This window comes from Xenopus laevis, chromosome 7S (assembly GCF_017654675.1).
Source record: "Xenopus laevis strain J_2021 chromosome 7S, Xenopus_laevis_v10.1, whole genome shotgun sequence".
Classification (NCBI taxonomy): Eukaryota; Metazoa; Chordata; class Amphibia; order Anura; family Pipidae; genus Xenopus; species Xenopus laevis.
Window position 1 is genome coordinate 76,720,936 of NC_054384.1, and position 24,715 is coordinate 76,745,650.

The 24,715-nt window shown below is 38.3% G+C and overlaps 1 protein-coding gene across 5 annotated transcripts in view; it reads right to left on the reverse strand.

Annotated features, from left to right (window-relative positions):
• Nucleotides 1-604: 604 nt before the first annotated feature.
• LOC108697619 (agrin) overlaps nucleotides 605-24,715 on the reverse strand; it is a 271,432-nt gene continuing 247,321 nt past the window's right edge. For 3 of the 5 annotated variants that reach the window (XM_041571406.1, XM_041571407.1, XM_041571409.1), the window contains 9 exons: nucleotides 23,320-23,431; nucleotides 22,256-22,267; nucleotides 18,537-18,653; nucleotides 18,066-18,255; nucleotides 15,638-15,725; nucleotides 11,104-11,136; nucleotides 9,494-9,718; nucleotides 3,807-3,910; nucleotides 605-1,417 (listed from right to left, as the gene is read on the reverse strand). In XM_041571406.1, coding sequence (XP_041427340.1) covers nucleotides 1,260-1,417; nucleotides 3,807-3,910; nucleotides 9,494-9,718; nucleotides 11,104-11,136; nucleotides 15,638-15,725; nucleotides 18,066-18,255; nucleotides 18,537-18,653; nucleotides 22,256-22,267; nucleotides 23,320-23,431 — 1,039 coding nt within the window. In that variant the 3' untranslated portion in view covers nucleotides 605-1,259. The remainder of the gene's footprint in view (nucleotides 1,418-3,806; nucleotides 3,911-9,493; nucleotides 9,719-11,103; nucleotides 11,137-15,637; nucleotides 15,726-18,065; nucleotides 18,256-18,536; nucleotides 18,654-22,255; nucleotides 22,268-23,319; nucleotides 23,432-24,715) is intronic. The other 2 variants (XM_041571408.1, XM_018227826.2) reach the window with 2 other exon arrangements.

The following is a 24,715-nucleotide window of genomic DNA, read 5'->3' on the forward strand; positions in this document are numbered from 1 at the left end:
ATTTCAGGTACAACCGGTTTTAGAATGTTTTTATACACAAAGACCCAAATATATATATATATATATATATATATATATATGCTGAAACTGCTCATTTGTCCCCACTGGGCGGAAGTTGCATGGTTTGCTTTCCTAATTATTATGTCCCTGATCTCTTGGTGGACATCAAGTATAAAGTAAAAAGTCTATATATTTAAAAAAAAATGTAAACAGCACTGGATACACCAAGCACTGGGCACTTGTCTGTTAAACAGCTTAAGAACAAAATATAAGCTGGTTAAGAACAACAATTCCAGCACTAAATCAGATAAGCACACAGCTATAACATAAGAAAAATGAAAATGAGTTATTTCCAGCATTTAATAAACACCCTGTCCTAGAAGGGATTAAGTCTTTCCCCGGATCCTGACAATTCAGGCGCACCAAGGAATTTTCTAGAAGACTTCACTGGAATCATTATAAATCAACTATTACTTTCCATTTACATGAATCACTCTAAAGCCCATTAACTTTCTGTCTAGTGAAAAAAAAAAAAGGGATTCTGATTAATCATTAGAGATCGCAATAGGGATGTAAAACAAAGAGGCTTTGCACTGGAGAATTCTTCCTTGGTGCAATCGTTTATAAAGTGAAGAGACAAGAATACAAAGACAGATAGGTAGGCTAATGGACATGGCTTTGGAAGATCCAGTACAGAAGCTCATTAGAACAAGGCCACAATTTAAAAAACATGATCCCTATCTCCTCCTCTTTGCACAGCCAACAGATCTCCAACATGCAAAGCAGTCGGCAGCAGAGCTTCCTATCCAGTCTGAGGAACATATATTGAAGTGCATGGCCTAGGCTCAACATACCATGTCAGAAAGGCCGAGGAATAAACCACATGCACTCACACACACACACAACATAGAAGGTGCAACCGCAGGAGGGCAAAGATGCCGCTACCTATTTCAATAAAACGTCTGCAATAAATGTCTGATAATCCCTGATTTGCATTCCCCATTGGACAGTACCTGTGGATGGCGTCATGTTATGTAAATGCCTTTGTATCCATAATACAATAGATGAGATTTTGGTCTGGTTGCATGACGGAAGCACTCACACGCAAGCACACACATACTGCCTTCTCCTTCCTCCCCCCACACACAAAATATAAAAAGCAATAAGTTTACAAAAATAGAAAATAATTACAGCAGTGATTGGGCGGGGAGAGGAGGGAAAGGGGGGTAGGCGAGAAGGAAAAAGTAATGGGTCCCCGATTATTTGGCTGCGCAGTATAATATGGGCGGTTTATTCAATGCATCTTCCTCTAAGTGCAGCTCTTGTTGGTCCACTAGAACGTCCTTCATGCAGCCAATGAAACCCGTGCTGTAAGCTTTGGGCAGCTTGTACGACATACTCAGCTTCTCTATTCCACCTGCCAGCAGAAGAGAAAGAGAAAAAAGTTCAAATCAATATCTAATCAGCACATTCCTTTATTAGCCACAAATGTGAGAGGGATGTAAAAGTGCTGCGAATCAAAAAGCCAGACCCAATGACAGTTATGTGCCACGTTCATTATTGAAATCTGCACTTACTGCGTAATAATACAGGAGGGTGAGATTAATAAGAGCTTTAATATATTTTTTTTCCTTTTTCCCTTTATGTTTATTCAGCACGTAACAAGGGCAGGAGGAATAATAATAAAACCTCTATTTGCAGACCATGAAAGGAACCAGGCAATGGAGAAAATGACAAAAGACATTCATACAACTGCACTATATAGAAAGGGAAATCTGGAGAACCCATTTATATGCTCTCCTGGATCTGCGTGTGGACTGACAGTTCTGTTCATCAAGGCCCTTCTTCCTTAATGTAATTAACAGATTTGGTTATTAAATGGAAACCCTGCAACATTAACTTTTATCATCTGTTAGCCTGGCTCATCTATAAACTTGGCAAACCCGAGCTATGCTTGCAAATGAGATGCTAAAACGGAGAATCTGCAGAAGACATGGCAATTATGATAAATGAAATGACAGACTATTAGAATACTGCAGTCTCTGTCGTACTATTGCACTATTGATCCATGTCCTTTATTGCTCCATATCATTTCAGGGCTGGTATTGGAGAAGAAGGGACACTGGACAAGAAAAACCTGCATACGCCTGTAAAACCTGTGACCCCTTCTAACCGTTAGCCAACTTTTGTCATTGCCAGTGTCGTTGCTGATGTTTATTTCAAAGAAAGTGAGTTTTTGTGGGATGAGTGACAGTTTGTGGAGTGAGTTAAGAAGGAAATCCCCTGTATTACAGATGCCCAGAACATGGCAGGCATCACACAAACTTGTCATGACATGAGTAGTCACCAATACCCAGAATTACTCAAACAATTTGCATTGGAACTAGAATGAACTAACATCTCAATAACTTGTAACAACATGGAATATTATATCAAAGAGCCAGTATATCTCCTTTAGCTCACATTATAACATTACATACAGATATGTAAAAGCTATTTTAATATGATTTTCCTGCTTAGGAATGATAGTGAAATGAAATTCCTGTTATCCAATACCACTGATTATGTTGACCTTTCTATATCACGGCACTGCTGCCAATACATCTGATACACATGCCCAGACTTGGTCCGGAAGATCGACTCATTTCGACCATATTGCCCAACCAAATTAGGGAACGTATGGCCAGTTTTGCAGATTAGCAAAAAACCTATTGGGAAGGGGGGGGGGGTTGCATTATTATGTTCTACATTGATTTAACAGTGAGAAACCTCTAAGCTCACTTTGACTCAGGCCTTATCTCCTCTGCTTTAAATGAGAAGGAACGGTTAAAACTAAGTAAGCTTTAGCAGATAGGTCTATATAAATATACCAGTAAAGCCTCAAAGTAATGCTGCTCTGAGTTCTCTTCAAAAGAAACACTGCATTTCTTTCCTTCTATTGTGTACACATGGACTTCTGTATCAGACTTCCTGTTTTCAGCTTAAACCTCCAGGGCTAGGGCTTGAGCATGCTCATTTTGCTCCTCTCTCCCTCCCTTTTCCACCCTCCCTTCTCCCCTCCCTGCTGTAAAATGAGCCCAAAGCTATGAGTGAGCAGGGAGAAACTCAGGCAGGAAGTGATGTCACAACAAGCTAATATGGCAGCTGCTATCCTAAACAAACAGAGACAGTATATAGAGCTGTGTACTCAGGTATGGAAAAGCATTCTAAAAAATAAAAATAGCGTTCTAGCTTGCACTATTGTGGCTTATCTTTTAGAAATAAACTGCCTCGGTAGCTTTCCTTCTCCTTTAAGAGAAGAATTACCAGAACTTTTACCACTGTTAAAAGTGCAACAAAGATTATCAAGGGAGGAGGCTGAGGAGGACCAGCATTACATCTACAGCCTGAGGCAGCAAGTGAGCCTCAAGCCCTGTTATTGCAGTTCTTGTGTGAATCATGCAAATTTATGGTGCTATTTTCCTCCTGTATCTATAACTAGCAACTCGTATTCTCTATTTGTTTTTCTTGTGTTCTGCAGTCTTCCCAAGAGGGCAATAAATCATCAGGTTAAAGCAAGATATCCAGCCAGATGTCCATTGTTATGTGATAAAATAACACAGTACTGACTAACTTTGAGTACAGAAATCAAATTGGCCTATAAAAACCATGGTTTGGGGATAACAGTATAAATTTAAAGACTGCCAACACAGCATTTTTTATCTCAGAAAAATATTATTCATTTTTAATGAACAAATTAAAGCTGCAGTAAGCTGATACTAATATATTAGAATCATGTGCTGTTAGATATAGATATAAAGTCATACCCAGCCACAGGGCTCCATCAGTCTCCAGTTCTTTGACTCCAAGAGGAGAGGATCCATGGACAGGGGCCTCATTGCCAACATGCAAAAAGCCATCTCGGTTGTTTCTAAAATGAAATTTACATAAAATCGCATTAGATGCTGGTAAACACTTTTCAAATGATGATTTTTTTTTGATTTCATCAGATTCTAAAACTGAACAGGCAAGTGATATAGTTTTCAGACTTCTGGAAGGGAAGAATACAAATGGCAACTATGCATTGTGCACAATAACAGGCTATTTTGAGCTCAACTGAGGGACATGAAAATATGCCTTCCACCCCATCATGTCACCCATAATAATACAAGTGCGCCCTTTTCAAGCAGGCTTTATGTACATCTTGCTGCCTAGCTTGCACCTATCAGTGTGCCTTTGGAACCAGTGGCGGAACTACCGGGGGCGCAATCAGGGCCCGCACCCCTTCAGGCTCGCCGGCACTTTGCTCAAAGGCAAATCCACCAAAAAGATTTATTTTGGAGGAGTGGGGGGGCCAGGGTTGTATGTCCTGCACCCGGGCCCGCCCTCTGTTGTTACATGGCAGATTGGTATGCCTTGTTGCCATTGTCAGTGAATGCATTTGGAAAAGAAGTTCACACTTTTATGTGAGATCCATTTACTTATACTATGTACAGCTACTATGTAAAGCTGCATCTGCATTTGCCAGATGAATGTCCAAAAGTTTTCATGTATCTTTCGATTCCTGGCAGTTAATATTTCATTAAAAAGCTTCATCAGTGCAGAGAACCACCGTGCAGATGGAGAAGGCAATAGAATGGACCAGCTGAATGCCCTGGAATGTGGAGCAGGCAAGCCCAAGCACACCCATCTTCATGTTCCTGCCCGCTTCCCATTCTGCAGATGCCTCACTCTATTCTTATCCCAGGGGGGCACTGAAGGGCACACTGGGCTGATGGATAATCCCAGGCAGATGCTCACATCTTACTGTTCCAATGTATCTGTCTCATTACAGTGTAATGCTAATAATAACTATAGAGATAACCAGTCTCAGTGCCTTGTAGTTGCACTACATGCTATGGCCTCCCCTCCTGCCTCTTCTGCTAAACTGAATGCACTGCATTTGTAAATGGCCCTTCTTGTGTATTTGTTTGACCTGTTATACAGTTATGGGACCTGTTATCCAGAACGCTCGGGACTTGAGGGTTTCCATATAAGGGGCCTTTCCGTAATTTGGAACTTCTTACCTCTAGTCTGCTAAAAAATCATTTAAACTTTAAATAAACCCAATAGGATTATTTTGTCTCCAAGAAGAATTAATTATATCTAAGCTGGGATCAAGTACATGATGCTGTTTTATTATTGCCGAGAAAAAGGAAATAGGTTTTACCCTTTTTTTCAATTATTTAATTCACATCATTAGTAGCTTTCTGGATAATGGGTTTCTGGATAATGGATCTCAAACCTGTAATCTTTATTTATTTCCTGAATATGTAATGTTCGTTGAAAAGCCTCACCCTGTCTATCCTGAACAATGGCTAATACATATTAAAAACTGCCCAAACCCCCAACAGGACACAATCATTTTCAAATACAAGTATCATGCTTTGTGGAACTGCGGATGCATTTTCACAAGTGCCCTTATTTATAAATGCATTACGGCATTTCAATATGTTGGCATTTTGTTTAGCAAGTCTTTCAATATTTAAGAAAAAAAGATGTATATGCTGCACATACTTTTCTTAAATAACAAGGGAGCAGCTTATTTTGGGCAAAAAATCTATTTACTGAGCTAAACAGGGCAAACAGGGAAAGTGAAGCTTCTTCATGTTTGGTCCTTGCAAGGCAGATATTTAAAATACCAGTAATCAACCCCTCCCTTCCCTCTTTGTTGTGACTGTTTTGTTAGCAGGAGTCCATTATGCAGGGTCATTATCTGTGCACATGTAGTCGCTATAATTTCACTGTTTAGCTCTAGTAATAACAAAAAACATCGATTTTTGTTATAATAGGCAAATAGAATGTCTTTATTCAACACTTTACAAGTACATTAGAGGACATTATAGACAAATAGCAGGGGACCTTTTTACCCATAAAGGATCACCCTTTCAGGCCACTCTTTCAGTCTAGAAGAAATTAACTTTCATTTAAAGCAACGTAGGGGGTTCTTCACAGTGAGGACAGTGAGGTTGTGGAATGCACTGCCGGGTGATGTTGTGATGGCTGATTCAGTTAATGCCTTTAAGAATGGCTTGGATGATTTCTTGGACAGACATAATATCAAAGGCTATTGTGATTGTGATACTAAACTCTATAGTTAGAATATGAGTATATATAGTTTATGTGAGTGTGTGAGTGTATGGATTCTGGGTTTCATTTGGAGGGGTTGAACTTGATGGACTTTGGGTTTTTTTTCAACCTGATTTAATTATGTAACTCAAATAAAACAAGAGGGTATACTGCTCCTTTAAGAGATATCCATGGTCTCATATTAACTCATTTAGTGATATTTCTGTCCCTGGTACTGAAGGTTGTAATTGGAAAATTAATGTATTTGGCCTTGTAAATATAGAGGGATATCAATGAGCAGTGTAGTTTTTAGGTTAGCAACCTGCTACACCCTGCTACAAAACAACAGTCTGGTGATGCTTTATGGCCTTCCCAATAGAATTCAATGATTTGCGCTATACATTGATCTCTATAGGGGAAAAAAACTGCCATTCTATTATATTAAACCCTACATCAAAGTGCAGACTTTAGAGATTCAAGCAGCAGAATGAGCGAGATAAAGAAAGCAAACACGGTCAATCAAGCAAGGATAAGGCAGAGAGAAAAGAAAGCATTCTGTCTCGCAGTTATTTAATAGAAAAGTATATACCATAGACTGTCTGAGAAAAGTCCTTTTTTCTTCCATTTAATTGACTTCATTATATTATATGGTGGAAACACGGTTTATCAATGACCACTACTTCACAGAAAATCGTGCCTGTATTTCTGTAGCACAGATAACTATGGTAACTAGATGTTCTGCATACATAAAAAGAGTATTTCCAGGGTTGCCATCTTTCTTCTGTTATCTTTCTCTTCTATTAATAACATTGGCATAAAAAGTCATTTTGACTGTCTCTGCTAGTAAAATAACAGCCATGTAGCAACCCTAATTAGCCAAACGCTTGAAAAACAGGGCCCCAGGCCCCCATCTAAAACTGAGCTCAGTGTAATAGTGTCAGGTTATACACCAGTGAGCTCTATTGAAATGCCGCATTGTCAGGCCCAGATTTGTGGCAAGGCCACAAAGGCCCGGGCCTAGGACGGCAGAATTTCAGGGGCGGCATTCAAATGCGAGCACTGGAGACTGGCGTGCGGGTGATTTGAAAGTCTCCTGTGCGTCTCTAGTGCAGTTCTATGCACGCATGTGCGGGAAGTGGATGGCTAGGGGACATAGGGGTCCGTTTACTAAAGCGCGGTAAAAATATGCGCACAAAATATAGACAAATTTGTCCCAAATATGTTTTCGCCAGTTTACTAACCTGCGGTAAATATAAATTTGCAAATTTTTTTGCGCATAAATGTTTTCGCCAGTTATCGCATTCGCTGAAAATAACATTATGTACACATTAACGGCAGGTTTCCTAAACAGCGAAATGTGCAAAAGACAAAATTTACGCAAGAATATTCACAAAATCTTACCGCCACCTATGTAGTGGCGTAAAAGTATTTTTTTCGCCAGAAAATTCTCAAGGGGCAGGAAATATCCCATATTACTTTTTTTTCTTTACCCATCATTCATTGCTGACAGGAGACAGATCTGTAGCTATTGCTGAAAGGATGTTTTGGCTTCTGTTTCTATCTGTTGCAACAGCAGCAGTTTCAGCTCAGAGGCGTATTATTGGCAGCGGCATTACAGTCCAAGGATTCGTCAGCCTTTTTTGGTTTCATTGTGATTGGCTACATATATGATGCAGACATGTGTGATTGGTGTTACTCTGGTAATGTTGTTGGATGGTATAATCATCAGTCAATAAAGTTTATGAGTTTTGAAGATGCATTTCTGGCCATAAATTTCTCAGTAAAAATTGCCATAATAACCGCAATAAAACAAGACTATTTTATAGCATAAATATTAGCAAACATGTAATTTGTCGCCAGTAAATTCGCAACTCGCTAAAATTACTGCTAACGTAAGCTGGTTCGTTAACGTAGTTACCGGGGAGTTACTGGGGAGAAGGAGATGGGGGAGGAGAAGCAGACGGGGGGTGAGAGGAGCCAGCCTAGGGGAGCCTGCATAATAAATCTGGCCCTGCGCAATGTATTCAAACCCAAGCTTCATAGCCTCTGTTCACTCTGCTCTGTAACCTAGATAAAATCACAGCTGCAGTTGTTCAGTTTTACATGCCTTGATCAATTGTTTGGAAGGCTCCCTGAGGCTGAATATGTCTGTTTATGTAGGCTAAACTTCACTTCACTGCAACGAGTATAAGAGTATAACGAAAAGCTGTTGAGGGAATGTAATAAAAGTTATTAGTTTAAAAAAGCACCAATTTTACAATGTTGTTCTTTAGAAGTTACCACATTGGGATAACTACAAACAGTGCACTTTTTTTGGTGCAAGTAAACTGACTTTCTTATTAGGAAAGTATATTGTAGTATGTACACAGCCCACTGGTGCAAACCATAATATTACATCCAGTTTTCCACTTGGGTCACTGAATGCTTTCACTGGTTCATAAAATCTGCAAAGGTAACATTTGTTGACATTTTGCATATTCTTTTCTGGTACTGACTTTTAGTATTAACAACATCCATCCTCCCACTAGAGTGTTTATTTATTGTAATGTTTTTGTAGCAATCAATTGTAACCATTGTCCTCCTCACGGTGCTGTTTAACTGTCGTCTGTCATCTGTAATAGCAGTTACTCATACAAGTCCACCATTCAGGACTCTCTCATATTTTCCTGCTCTAAAGGCAGCCTCTGACAATGGTTTTTGGCCTGTACTGGAGGGGCCACAAAATGCATAAGCAGAGTTGCTAAAAGTTACACCCAAATTTATATTTCCCTTTTTTCTGTCTTGGGATCCTCTGCCAGTAATATAGATGCAATAATATACCTTCTCAGTGCAATGATGAGATTTACAGTAATAGAACATAGCGAGTGGAACTGTAAGATGTGTCACTAAACACACACGACGGGTAGTAAACAAATGCGCTTTGAAATAACCACCACATTCCTGGAATGCTCTTCACTATACTGTCATTAGAAAATCAAGCCGCTAACATTAAACTAAAATATATGTACCTTCAAGTTAAAGTACTTTTACATAAGAATTTATCCAGTCGGCTGCATTGATCAGGCACTGAACTCTTGCCCAGTCAGAGAAGCAGTTGTTGTTATGAGAACTCCATAATATCATACATCTGCTTAGCAAAATGTGGCCGACTAGATTTAATTACTTTATTAAACTGTCTGCTACCTTGAACCAAAACACTGATGATGTTTGATCCCTGTTAGTGAAATCAAGAGATAACTCAGTGGCAGATTTTTATATCAGGCGGCTAATAGCAAGTATTCCAATGTTCTAGCATGCTTAAAGGAACACTAGCACTTATATTTACATATTATACATTGGCCTAGAATTCTTTGGTGAATAGACTCTGTTCTGGCACCTATTGATGTTCTGTCACCCGTAGACTCACCGTACAGCTTTAATGCGGATCCACTCATTGGTGTTCACGCGTACTGTGGATTGCAGGACAACAGGTTTGGAGCCCAGATCATAAGTCATCTGGACATACCCTCCAACCACAGCCAAGGAAATATAATAGGCACGTTCTGTCCCTTTTCCACTCCAAAGGATGAGACCCTGAGTGGCTTCGGTCTTGATACTCAGCTCAAATTGGTTGACCAGCAGCGCCTTCTCACTGTGAAGAGGAAGAACATGGACAGAATTACTAATTGTCCACTTAAAGGTCAGATACATCATGGATAACAAACGCTTCATTAAAGGACTCGGGTGTAATTCTCTTAACTACTTAAATGTCCAATGAGCATCGACATAATGATTAAGGCACTGCAAAATGGCATCCACTGTCTCAGTGCCCTGTTAGATATCCATTTATGTTACGGCTGGAAGCACCTTCCATCTTTTAGGACAAATAAATTGATGTAATGATTTTAGACACAGCCATGGAATTTACTGACTGTGTATTTAGGAAAATGTATTTCTCAACCATGCCCAGCGTTCTACGAATCTGTTTAGGGGACCCCACGATTAAAATACTGGCATCTTTATTACTAATAATAATAAATCCCCCTGACCCATCTGGCATGCCTTTTTGTAGTACTCCTTTGTGAATCCTTTATCTGTACAGGTGGACAAGGTTATTTATAAAACATGATCACACACATTTACAAACACTGACAATAACACAACACAAAACATCGCAAACTGCCTCCACTTTCTACTTTTAGAATTTAAGCATATTGGCATATGGGCTCTGAAGCGAAAGAATGAGCAGAATGGGCATGATTACTCCTACTCAACAGCAGCTGAGAGAAGTGCAACTTCCACAAGTGTCTGATGAAGCGGAGTAGTGGGAGAGAGAGAGAAAACCTAGTCTGCTTCTCAGCTGTCAACATCATTGGCTTGAATTGTACTCTGTGCTCTCATGCTTATTAATCTCGTTATATGTTCAGTAACAGAATACAAAACCTCCGTAAAATAATGGTAACAAAATCAAGGACTGAAATCCCAGATGTCATGTCCTTGTAATAGAACTACAATCAAATAAATATAGAATAAACAAGTCCAATTACAGGAAAATAAATATTAAAGTGTGCCACCTTTCACATAAATGCCAAGAGAAGTTGAAATAGCTTGTGCTGTTTTAGGGTGGCATTTCTTGCAAACCATGCACATTACAGAGTCTGGGATAAGATACGGAAACTATTTCACATGCATTGGTGAATAATTAATGATTTTACAGGATTCAGACTTCTTGGCTTTATTCAGCGATAATTTCTAGCATCCTTCTAAGCTGTTTGATGGAAGGTAATAGGTTGGTGGCCTTATCTCTATAGAAAATAGAATCAGTTTGTATCTGAATAAAGTTCAGATGTTTGTTGAAAACAATGGGATCTTTAGGAAACATTGATGATAAACACTTTCTATTGTGAAACAAACATGAGATGAAAGAAGAAGAGAAATCCACATTATTGAGTATTATCCGACATAACCTCAATGTGATTTGGAGGTAGCTTAAAAATACAATAAATGCAAGCCACAAAGCAGGCAGCAGAGACTTACCTGCGATCTTCTGGATTGTCCACAGGGCCAGTTCTTAGAGGCAGAAAGAAAGTGGGAGCATGCAGTAAGCAGCAGCAAATAAATAGCAGGAGAACCTCTGCCAACCCAAACAAGTAGAACCCATCCAAAGCCCTTTAACATTCCCCAGGGTCCATAGCAAAATAAGTCATGTCAAAAAAAATTAAAGCTACATAGATATTTATATATATATATATATATATATATATATATATATATATATATATATATATATATATATATATATATATATATATATACACACGTATATACTGTATATGCTGAATGTATTATTTTGACCTCACATTATTGTTCTGAGATCAATGCCCAGGAAACATGTAACATCATATTTAGAGTTGTAACTATAGTTAAAATATGTTGTTGGTCAATACAAATACAAAATGGCAGCGGAACTAAGATAACATGGTTCCCTAGTTTGCTGAACTATAACCTATAGATTTCTCAACCGGGTGCGGCAATAATCAGTACTGCAACTTTGAGTCAATGAGTGGGGGTTTTGCACTTTTTTGTTCTTGAAGCAATATCAAATATGCTAATCCTATTTGTTACGGTGGTCTCAGATCCCTAAGGAATAGAGGTTAATGGATGAGATTCATAAAATAATCATTACGTGATCCCTGTAATTGATAAATCCCAGAAAATGTCATATGAAGCTGTCAGCTGTAACAAATTTAAGCACAAACAAGCACTGCCAGCACAAGCTCTCAATTCAATTAGGTATGATAAAAATCCTTCATATGATCTTCTCCATGCAACGGTTTATATGTTCCTTTCCAGCAAAGTGCTTTTGGCAGTTTTTGCCTTTAAATGAAAAACAAATGTCTGCCCCTCCATCATTCCATAGAATGCCTCACTGAACATACCTGTTCTCCCACTAGCTACTCACTCATGCTACATAAGCTACATCTGATGGGGTCTGAAAAATAAAAAATGGGGAGAATGCCTTTGGCTAATATTAGAGTTGGGCGGTGACATGTAGTGAATCAGGTCCTGTCAGTGGCGTAACTATAATACAGCAGACCCCGCGGTTGCGGGGGGGCCCGGGGGACAGAGGGGCCCGGACCAAGGGGTCTGCTGAACTGAAACACTGTGTGCGGCGACCAAGATTGCCGCTTGCCACAAGTAATTTAGCGGCGGAGCGGCCGTGCGGATCTGAGGTTTTCCGAAGGGACAGGAGATGTGCGAGCGCTGAAGGAGGTCAGCAGATGCGTGTATGCGCATGCAGGTGTACGTGCGTGCGTGCAGCTAAGCCGGGGCCCCTGAAGATTTTTTTGCAGGGGGGCCCGGTAAGCTGTAGTTACGCAGCTGGGTCCTGTAGAAGTTGCAATTGTTAAGCAATTGTTTTTTTCAGCTGCATTTCTTATATTGGCTAATTTGCTTTTACCCATAACCCTCAAGGCCAATGCTTGGTATGGAAAACTGGGAAAAAATCCTGAACATAAAAAAATATGGCCAATGGAAAAAAGGTTTTATGTGACCAAGAAACAAAGGAGGAAGAACAAATAGTAAGTTCTATGATTATATTGCATTTCACAATATCCAGTATAGTACTGAATCCGATGAAGTATGTCTATACGAAACGCGTCAGACCATAAACTGATGTAATCCTTTTTAACAATGTTTAAATAAAAGTGATTTTACTGAAAAACTGAAGCGACGGATTTGTGGACCTGGAAGTGCGCCCCCACACTTTGGGATTGTAGTACTGAATCAAATCCTTCATCTTGCAGACAGTCAGAACTGACATCTGAGCTCTATTTCTATCAGCAAAGCAGAACTTCGACCTTAGAGCAACACTATTTGATCTGACTTCCCGGATATTTGCGATGCAAATTAAACCCTAGAGCCCCCTCTGCATGCAATCTTAAGATTTGTGCAACTTTATATAAAAAAAAAATATGAAAGCTTCTGAAGCAAACATGGCATTTATCTATAAGCTACAATTACATTTAAATGTATAGGAAGACGCTTGCTTTTTGATGTTACTTACCCTTGAGGATTGCAATTTGTCTAGAAAGCTATACTGATAAAAGCACTGGCAATTAAAGGCCTTACGTTGGCAAGCCAAAAGCCCATAGTGCTGTTCCATGTATTAACTCCATTAAGATGGATTTATTACTGTTATGGGGATATACAGTAAACATTATATAGAATAGGAAATGCGTCAATCACATCTAATATGCTGTTTTAGCACATCTATTTTCTCTAATATTACTAACTTCTCCATCTCAAGGGACTGACTTCGTCTAATTCATTTTACCTGAATATAGGAAGTTTTCTGTAATTAGCTGAGAAACTAGAAATGCCTACTCCTCACTACTCTGTCTCCTACACTACTCTATGCTTCTTAAAGGAACAGTAACATCAAAAAATGAAAGTGTTCTAAAGGAATGACAGTATAATTAAGTGTTGCCCTGCACTGGTAAAACTGGTGTGTTTGCTTCAGAAACACTACTATAGTTTATATAAACAAGTTGCTCTGTAGCCATGGGGGCAGCCATTCAGTCTGAAAAGAGGAGAAAATGCACAGGTAACATAGTAGATAACTGAAAAGTTCTGTAAAATACAATGTGACTAGTGTACTTATTTGTTGTATGTATGATTGTTGTATGTGTTTAAAAATGAGAAATAAAACTTACCTTTAAAAAAAAAATACAATGTGACTTATCTGTTATCTTTGTGTGCCTTTTTTCCCCTTTCAGACTAAATGGCTCCCCATGGCTACACAGCAGCTTATATAAACTATAATAGTCTTATTGAAGCAAACACCAGTTTTAGCTATGCAGTACCTTATATTTGTATTATCTTAAAATACATTATTTTGACAAATACATAATGGGATTTCTTTGTGGATTTGGCAAGAAGAAGCTTGTCTTAATAATTTATATAGATCTCAATGCACTGGATGGAAAATCTGGTCTCATAATTCCCTGTATTGAGCTCTAAATTACTTGGGTATAGACCTTAGTAAACATTATCTCGCATAATTCAGAGCACTAGCACTCAGCAGTAGTACCTACTCTAAGGTTCTAGCAATTCATAAATAAACAATAAACTACCCCAATAATAATAATGACAAGCTAAAATCCAACATACAAAAAATCATTTTATGTCACACTCTGCCACCAATAAAGTGCCTCTAATAATACTGTAGAAAGAAAAGAAAAAGAAATGGGGGAAAAAAGAGGCACCAAAAGGCTTTAGTGTGGATTGCAACTATTTTACCTGGAGCGATCATTCTATTGCAAGGTCATACTTTTACAAATCATATTTAGATTAAGTATTTCTTATTTTGCAAGCATTTCATTGAGTATTTTAAGATGAGTGTCCTACTGATCAGTCCCAAACCTGCCAGGTTTTTGTTGCTATACAATAACAATACACACAGCACAAAGTGTAGAGATGACATGGAATATCAGATACACAAAATGTACATTAATGAGACATTGCGTACATGGATGTATTTGCCCTGGGGGACTATCTGTGATACCTGAGAGCATGTTTCATTATGTTCTGTTTACAGCATGTTATGTTTCAGGAGCTATATAAGCAATGAAGGCTATAATGGCAGTTATAATAAAGATATGAGATGATGTTGTCTGATGGGTACAGGATATTGCCTCTGCATTGGCAAGGAATACAGTGGTACGGACGAAATGTGGATGCCCCATGAACAGCACACCCAATGGTGAGTTAATGAGCAGATGAGCCGGAGTCAGGTGATGAGAGTTTTGGAAAAACTATTTACTTACTCAGGTATCTCGTTAGTTAGTTGGCTTGAAAACAAGGAAATAACACAGACATATAAGACGGCAGACACACAAATCACTGAGAGACAGTGACACAATAATGACTCAGATAAATAAAACAGACAAAGACACACAAGGTGGCAGCACATCTGTGTGTTATGTGTTGTACTGCAAATGAAGTTGTACTTCATCCAAATGTTCTGCTCAAATGGACTGTCATCACCAATGCAATAACATAATAAGGAGCAATATAAAGCTAAGAGTCACATTTCTGTGTGAGGCAGAAGGCCGTTATATCCATAGTTACTGGGCATATCAACAAAATGCAGAATTGTAGTTAGTGGAACTCCAGAAATGACTGTGCACACCCAATTCTCCATCTGGCAGTTTAGCCTCATTTAAGAGACATACATTACCATTGCTCTTTCTTTAGATGCTGGCTAACATCATGAATAATGTTGAATAAAACACAATTCAAGCTCTTAGAAGCTATTGTAGCTTGTAGGCACACAAGCATTTGCAGACCAACAATGGCCCATGCATTTCACATCAATGAAAATAGGAGAGGTACACTGTATTTTGCAAGTATTTTTCTACTATAAAGAAAATTATTTCTTGCCAGGTACCCATCTCATTTATTCAGACTATAGGCTTCAATCAGGAGTATTAAAGCCATAAAGCAACATATACAGGACAGGCTGGGAATGATGTAGAGCATGGATATGTCAGTACAAGATTTAACTTACCTTTTGGTTACAGCAATATGATATTCCAAGTAAGTCTTGCCATCAAATGATACTGCCTCAGATTCTCCTGCTGCTTTCTCAATGGTCACTGCACCAAAAAATCCATTAGAAAACCTGGTTAATTTGTGCTACAAAACCATAGAACCTATCCAGTGGTAATTGACCAACTGTTTGAATATATACTGCTACCATATACTAATGATATTCATCAGTTTATGTGGAGCTAATAATGAATGCTTTTTCTCCTAACAGTCTCTTGTAACCTGGTCTACAAATTCCAATAAAAGCTGCTCGGGTTTTTTACGCTTATTTATTATTACATTTTCCTGAAAATTTGCTTTGCGGTAAAAAATCTGATTTACATGATTTTTTGGATTTTTTCATCCGATTTTCACGATTTTTTCAGAATTTTAACCCAAAAACTCAGAAAACTTCAAAGTATAGCACGAAACCCAGCGCACATCAAAAAATCATTGGGACTTCTCCTCGACTTATATGCAACCTCGACAGGTCTGAGATGCCGGATTTTCAGATTCTGACTTTTCCATCCTCTGGGTTTAAGAAATTCTGAAAAATTCGTGATTTTTTTAAAAGTGTGATTTTATAAAAAAAAATTCCAAGACTGCTGGGATGTCCATTCTGGGAGAAAGCGGCTAAATCAATGGATGGGGTAGAATCATTTTTTCTTTCTTTATTTTATGACTGAGCCCAAATAATTATATTCTGCAAAATCTGGAACACCAGGAGGCTACAACTGCATCCCAATCTGATAAAAAAGCTACAACCAGGACTCTAAAATTTGGGAGTAAATTACCTTGTCCCTCCTACCTTTCTACTCTATACTGCCCTGAATTAAAAAGCGTAAAGAAGTAGATGAGGCATATAAGGCAGAAGCAGAAGCCAGAAGGGCTGATTCTTGGCCTTTATATAAACACAGGGGCAGCCACACAATGCAGATTGTGCACAAAATGAGCCAAAATGCGTTTATGGAATGTTAATTGTATAAATGTCTTGTGTCGTCACCCAGGCCAACGCAGCACCTCTTATTGAGGACACAGGACAGGAGTAGAGACCAATGGATCAGCTGATTCTTGGCCTGTGTCTACTGTTAATATTATTATTATTATTACTGTGTTTATACACAGTCCAAGAATCAGCCCTGTCTGGCAATAGCCTTAGCTCTAACACTTCTTCCCCTTCCACCCAATCATTCAGCATCACACTAAAATATATACAGTATTTATGTAGATCTCCCACTACAGAAAGCTCAAAGCAGTGCATTTACCATAATAAAAAAAAAAATTCTTCATTTTTGGTTTCTCTGTAATAATAAGACCTTGGTACGTTACAGAGCAAAAACAATCCTATCACTTAGTTGCAGATTTATCAAGGGTCGAAGTAAATTCGAGGGAGTTTTCGAAGTAAAAAATTTGAAAATTAAAAGTAATTTTTTGGATACTTCGACCATCGAATAGGATACTACGACTTCGATTCGAAGTAAAATACTTTGAATATTCGACCATTTCGATAATCAAAGTACTGTCTCTTTAAAAAAACTTCGACTTCAATACTTCACCAAATTAAACCTGCCGAAGTGCTATGTTAGTCTATGGGGACCTTCTAGAGCAGTTTTCTAAGTTTTTTGAAGTCAAAGAAAAATCGCTTGATCGATGGATGAAATCGATTCGAAGGATTTTATCGTTCGATCAAACGATTTTACTTCGACCGCAATATGGTCAAATTTTGTGAAAAACACTTCCATTTCGATATTCAAAGTCGAAGTAAAGCCGTTCGACAGTCGAATTTCGAAGTATTTCTCACTTGGAAATTGGACCCTTGGTAAATCTGCCCCTTAATGTCTAAATGTTATTTTAGTAGCCTTAAGGCTTGTGTGTCACACTGTGTAAATATAATTTATCAGGAAACCTAAAATACAAAATGCTAACCTAGAAAAGAAATGTCAAAGCAATGTTTTTGCAAAAATTGATTCCATTCATTGTGTCAATAATCATATATAGAAGGCTGATATCTGCTCCAAACACCTTAGACTGTTAGAAAGGGAAAACCATCCAGCCTTCATTTACTGATAGAAAAGTGATAGTCACCTGCTCCCAAGGAACTAGGTAAGTAGTTTTGTTTGTTTTTTTAAAAAAAAACAAAAGAATGACATAAGCAAAAAAGTTTTTATTTAGATTACTTGCAAAAAAACCCAGCCTTATGCTTTTTGTGCACTTAATCATAGGTTCTACACATAATAAGCATTTAAAGCCACAACGAACAATCAAAATGTACAGCCAATAAAAGGAGATGGGTGGGAAGATTCTGCTATAGCTCAACAATTTTGGGTTCAGTTTGTGTCTATATGAAGATTTAAGTTTTGTAGATTAGATAAGATATATACTTCTCTACAGGTAGACTGCCTACTTACCTTTCTCACACTGACCACCTGAGAAACCCCTCTGGCAAACACATTCATAGTCTCCTTTATTAGGAGAACAAAGCCCCCCATTCTGGCAAGGGAAGGGTTTCTGGGTACAAGGATGGCCGTGGAAAGCAGAGATCTCAATAGCACTGCGGATGTTTTCTTCTCTCAGAACAGGCAGTCCCTTAATGGAAATCTGCAAACAACAACAAAAAAATGTAAATCACAAGATATCATAAGGTTGTTGATATAGTTGCATATAAAGTTGGCTATGTTCTTGAATGCACAGATACAGTATATTATTATAACTGCACTAACTTGGTAACAGTTAACTGCAGTTTGATAACTTTGCATTAATGGCCTGGAGAAAACATTCCCTGAGTAACTATAAGTAGCCTTGCTCAGACTAACCTTCAGTGCAAATGATAGCAGAAGTTTTCTACTTACAATCCAAACCCTTCTAAATAGTGAACCAACCTTCTGAATGGCTCCTACAAAGCTTGATGAGGCAGCAGCCGCCCTGGCTAATTTGTTGAAATCTGGAGCTCCGCCCACATATAGAGGCTCTTTCAGATTGAGAGCAGTATGGGGTGCCTGGGAGGTAGAAGGGGAAAGACAGACAAGTTAAACTGGGTACGATTCATAATCCCTCATGATGTTATTTGTAATTATGGTTTCTATAATGAACAATGAGTTATGATGTCTCACAACATTCTCCTTCAGATCATTTTACATGAACTTTTAGATGAAATGCTGTAATGTTCTAATGCTTTTAATACAAACTGATGTCTGTGCAAGTAAATATATCACAAATAACGTGTGCCGCCCAAATCAGAGAAAAATACCATAACAACAGGCATTTTTGTTTATTATATTTAATCAGTGTCAGCATATCTTTCTAGGCTCCAGGGGTCACCTGCTGTCACCGATGCAGACAATCTGCCCAAGGCTATGCACTACCAATAGGTGCTCAGAACTGTCAGGAAAAAGGCATTGTTCCCTGAATACAGCACAACGTATTCTAACACTGTTATTATTGTTTTATTATTATTGTTTTATTTTTTTAACTCTATTGCCCTTCTACTATTCCCATGACCTGGCAAAGAAGAATTTGCGAGAGTGCACTTGCAGTGTAAGCAACAGCTTCCTTTTCACGCATATCCCAGTCAATTTACTGTATTTTGGTCGATCCTGAACTAACTAAAGGTGGCCATACACGGGTAGATTAAAGCTGCCGATATCAGTCCTTTAGACCGATTCGGCAGCTTATCTGCACATGTGTGGGGGTTCCCGACGGCTCCTCCCGATCAATGTCAGGCCAAAAATCGACCAGATATTGATCGGTCAAGTTTGATTTTTTTCCACGATCCAGGACTGCATCGGCTAGTTGATGCGGTCCTGCGACCCGTCTGTGCCCATTCATAACAAGGGCCGAACGTTCGGATACACCCGATATCACCCAGCCGTTAGTGGATCTAATAGTGTATGGCCACCTTTATTCATCACTACCAAAGGCAGTGCAAGGGAGAAGTCCCTGCACACAGCATAGCCTAGGGGGTCATCTCATAAGTGGACCAATTGGGGTCAGTACAGATCTCCATTGGTACTGCTGTTGTATCAATAATCAGTTATTTGTAACGTAATTCGTGTCACCCTAATATGTGAATAACTCACAAGGACGTATATACTGTATAGCCCAGCCGGAAGCCCCTCGGTTATCAGTGAACTATAAATTGATCATTAAGTATCTGTTTTCTTTCCTATATCTGTACATATCTGCACCCATTCATTCTATAAGTACTTTAAAGTGATACTGACACCAGAAAATAACCTTTTTTTTTTTTCTTACATAATCTTTGAATGCTATTTATAATTTTGCCCGATGCTTTTACATTACCTGTCTTACCCCATGTTCCTCTATGAGGGGTCTGCCATATTTGTGCAGCAGTAGTCTGTTAGCATTAGAAACTCTAACTGACGGTGATGGGACAGTCAGGTTGGCAAAACAGTCAGGTTTAGGAACTTCAAGTAATAATTACTTACAAAAGCAGAACTATCAGCAAAAAAACGATCAATGTGACCTATATGTAACTTTTAGGGGCTAAGCTCGAGTGAAGGATTAGAATAAAAAATACTTTGAAATTCAAAGTTTTTTTTTGGCTACTTCGACCATCGAATTGGCTACTTCGACCTTCGACTACGACTTCGAATCGAACGATTCGAACTAAAAATCGTATGACTATTCGACCATTCGATAGTCAAAGTACTGTCTCTTTAAACAAAACTTCGACCACCTACTGCGCCACCTAAAACCTACCAAAGTACAATGTTAGCCTATGGGGAAGGTCCCCATAGGCTTTCCTAGCAATTTGGGAACGAAGGAAAATCGTTTGATCGATGAATAAAAATCCTTCGAATCGTTCGAACGTTTTTTCCTTCGATCGTTCGATCGTTCGAATTGCGGTAAATCCTTCGACTTCGGTATTCGAAGTCGAAGGATTTTACTTCGAGGTTTGAATATCGAGGGTTAATTAACCCTCGATATTCAACCAACAGTAAATGTGCCCCTTAATGTAAATTAATATTTTGAAAAGAAAATTTTTAGTGTCAGTATCACTTTAAGACTAATAATGTCATTTAGAATGTAATTCAGGAATGTTGTAAAAAAAAAAATATTTTGAGGCATATGTAATATACCCGTAGAGAATAAAAATGCATAGTGACAGCTAAAATCTGATGAAAGAATCCCTACCGGGCGGGAATGTCTACTGTTAATGCTCCAATTTTGTATGTATGGTCGGTGCCCTCTAGTGGAGTCATATTCATCACCCTGCTGTGCCTTCTAAATGATATTTTTGTCCTTAATCAAGGATCTCAAGAAGCTTCATTGACATGTTTCTGCCTTGATCCAGAACAATGCGTTTTTATCAAAATCACAATGACTGCTTTAATGACTCTCCATCTTGCTCCTCCAGCATAACTTTGTATAGGCAAGCTGGTGGTATCAGATTCAGAGCAACTAATGATTTTCTATAATGGGCAAGATGTGAAGACACGGTGGGATCACACAATATAAAAAATATAGATTTGTATTTGTTTTTCGTGAGAGTTTCCCCAAATAACCCATGTTCATTAAGCAATACATAAATTTCCCTTCCTATCGACTAAAAAAAAATGAAGTTAATTACTACTTGATGCTTGTTACACAGATGGATGGCTGAAAACTATAATAATTCACTGGAAAAATGTTAAATCTCAATATGATGAAAAAATTAATTAGGAGGAACATGTATAATTGAAGTAGAGATTTACAACAAAATTAACTTTTAATATGTAGACATTAAGGGGATTATTTATCAAAATCAGATTTTTTCAGATTTTTTTTAAATAAAAAACTCAGACCAAACTAGAATTCGCAATGTGACCTTATTTATTATTTAGAAAAGCACAATTAAATCGGATTGGCGACAAAGTCGATAAAATTGAGAGAAAAATCGAACCACTTTCATGAATCTTACAATTTTTTTCTGGCTTTCTCCTGAAAAGCCCGAATTTTTGTCCCAAAACTCAAAAATAGTTTGATGTTTGGGCTAATTCCAGCGCAGACTTTAGAAAGTTTCAAATAAGTTAGGGACCTCTCCCATCTAATGTACAACCTTAGCAGGTCTGAGATGTCGGATTTTCGGATTTTGACTTTTTCCTTCCTCGGGGTAGAGTTTTTTTCCACTAAAAATCTGCATTTTATAGTTAAAATTTTTTTTTTGAGTTTTTGCCATTTGGACTTTAATAAATAACCCTCTTAGTATTTGATACTGGTCATTACAATTTTTTTTCCTTCCATTTTCTACATGGCTCCAGTTTGGAATTGTAAGTGTGATGCGGTTTCTAGGGTTCCAATTACCCTAGAAACCAGACAGTGGTATTGGTAGATAAATGAAGAGCAGAGGGAGAGTAGAACAATAGTAGAACAATAGTAAAACGCTATAATCACAACAGTTAATTTGCTTGCTTTCTGGTTGCAGAGGTCATTGTCAGCAACCAGACAGAGGCAAATAATTAAGCGTTATTCTGTAATATACTAAAAGTTAATTTTGGAAGAAATTCTACTTCAAAATATAATCTAATAGTGATGACTTAATGGTGAGAATGGACGATGCATATGGAATACATCATGAAACAGATGTGCATATTGTTACCTTACGGGATTTCTGATATCCAGAGAATGCAGATATAGAAAAAGGCAGAGAGATGGGAGGGAGAGGGAAGGAAGGAGAAAAGAAGCCATCAGTGAATTGCAAAAGCGTTGGCATGCAGGGTGTCTGACATCATCCATCCAGATATCAAACTTTTCAGTTACCTTTAAAAGGCACCAGTCAATTAAAAAGCTTTAGGAGAACCCCCACACAACTGCATCGCTCATACCAGGCCCAGATGCATTTAATACCGGAAATTGACTATATTAAAAATGTGATAATTTTAAGGCCTCTGCTTCTAAACGATAACAATCTAGTATCTAAAGTCATCCAGACGGGTGCTGGGTGTTTCGGTTTAACAACTTGAGTGCCATATATTATAAATCTAATAAACAATATTAAAGGGAAGATATCATTTAAAAATAGTTTTGTGTTATCATTGTAAATACATGTGCTGTTTGAAGGCAAAATGTAGACTCTGTTGCCAAAAAGCAGCTATGTTCATTTTCTTTTATAAAGCAGGTAATGCAATTAGGAGTTTGATGCACTACTCATTTTTAACATCCAGTGGTGTCTTTAAGAGGTGTTAGGAATATATTCCTCCAAAGACAGAAGTCTAACATTGCAGGTCCAAGTTTTATTGGTGTCAGAGACTCCCAGCTACTGAGACTATTTGGGGCACACAAGGGAGTCACAGTGCACTCTCACAGAAGCAGAATTAGATGTGAATCATAGATGCCCTTTAGCAAACTTTTTTCTTCTTTTCTCTAAATGTGCTGCCATTGACAGTACTCACCGCTTAGCTGCTATCAGTCAGCAATGTGTTTATTAGTTGCAGGCTTTGGAGAAGAAATATTAAACGGCTGTACTTGTTAAAAAATGACAGCTAACCTTACATGGTTTACAAAAACAGCATATCAATGCTAATTAATTGGGTTCTTGTTAAAAACAGACAGTGAAATAATAAACAGCTAAAATAGGGCTTATCCATTTATAGGCAGTATCCGCTCAGGGTTGTAAAGAGACCAAGAAGGCAGCATCAGTCTATAAAAATTCCCAGGTCTTACCGGTGATTCCCCAGTGACTTGTTCCATGTTATTGATCCGCATCAATCCCTTCCTGCCGCTTCGCTCAATGGAGACGCTGACCCATGTGTTCAGGGGAATCTTTTCTTTGCTCCTGGCACATGGAAAAGGAACAATGTTATTGATGGTTTTCCCCACACATATAAAAAGCATATTTTGGGTCAGGTAAGGTAACACTTCTTTAAGATAATTTGGATCTATTAAAAACCTGTTTGCCTATTATGATTGGGTCACAATGACTGACCGCTTAACTTAATTGAAAATCTGCATTAGCAGATGCCTCTACATTCTATAAAATAAGTTGACTGAATAAAGCAGCTGATTTCAACAAGTGAAGTCAATAACTTGATCAATGTCAAGCACATACTAATACTATCCTTCTTGTGTTAGGGCTCTTACTGACGAGCATCTTTACCTGCGCTCCCCTGCGTTCCATTTTTCTGCGTTCAGGCGCAGGGGAGCGCAGGAATAGACGCATTACATTTTTTCCAATGGGGCTGTACTCACACAGGCACGTGTAGGCGCCGAACGCAGGAAAAATGCAGTCTCAACCTGCGTTCGGCGCCTACACGTGCCTGTGTGAGTACAGCCCCATTGGAAAAAATGTAATGCGTCTATTCCTGCGATCCCCTGCGGCTGAACGCAGAAAAACGGAATGCAGGGGAGCGCAGGTAAAAACGCTCGTCAGTAAGAGCCCTTAGGCAGCATGAAAATCTGTTGTGCTTAATGAGCGTGGAAGATATTGCCGAGCATTGCCTATATTACCACAGTTTTGCTTTAGGTCTCTTGCAATATGATATAGCAAACCCCTAACAATGTCCTAACAATTTCTCCCACCTGTTGGTACCATGTCATTTCAATAACACAGAGTACAAAAATATCTTTTCATGCAATGCCTACTCATACTTTTTGACTGAGTTTCTTTAGAAAATGATGCAAAAAGGAACGAAAGGCTGTCAGAATGTCACTCCCATGTCACTCAGCATTACTGAATACCTACTGTATATTAAAGGACTTTTTGCCTGTTGAGCAGACTGGAAGATTATTTGGTGCAGGGAACTTATTTTAGACATACTATGCCAATTATTATTGCCTTAGTTATTGACAAGTTCTTGGCCTAATAAATAATAATATATTATATTAATTTTGATACCTATGTGCAGCAGCTAAAAACAGTTTTGGTGTTTACACTCTTAAAACCCTTATAGGGGAATGTAATAAAAGTCGCAAAGAGCAAAACAATTCGCACCAATAGGACTAAAAATCCACATCACGCAATGTAATACTGTTCCTTAAACTGTTATTGCATTGCGAATTTTAATTGCGCATTGCGAATTTTAATTGCGCACTCATAAGAAGTGTTTGAAGGTGTCGTAAT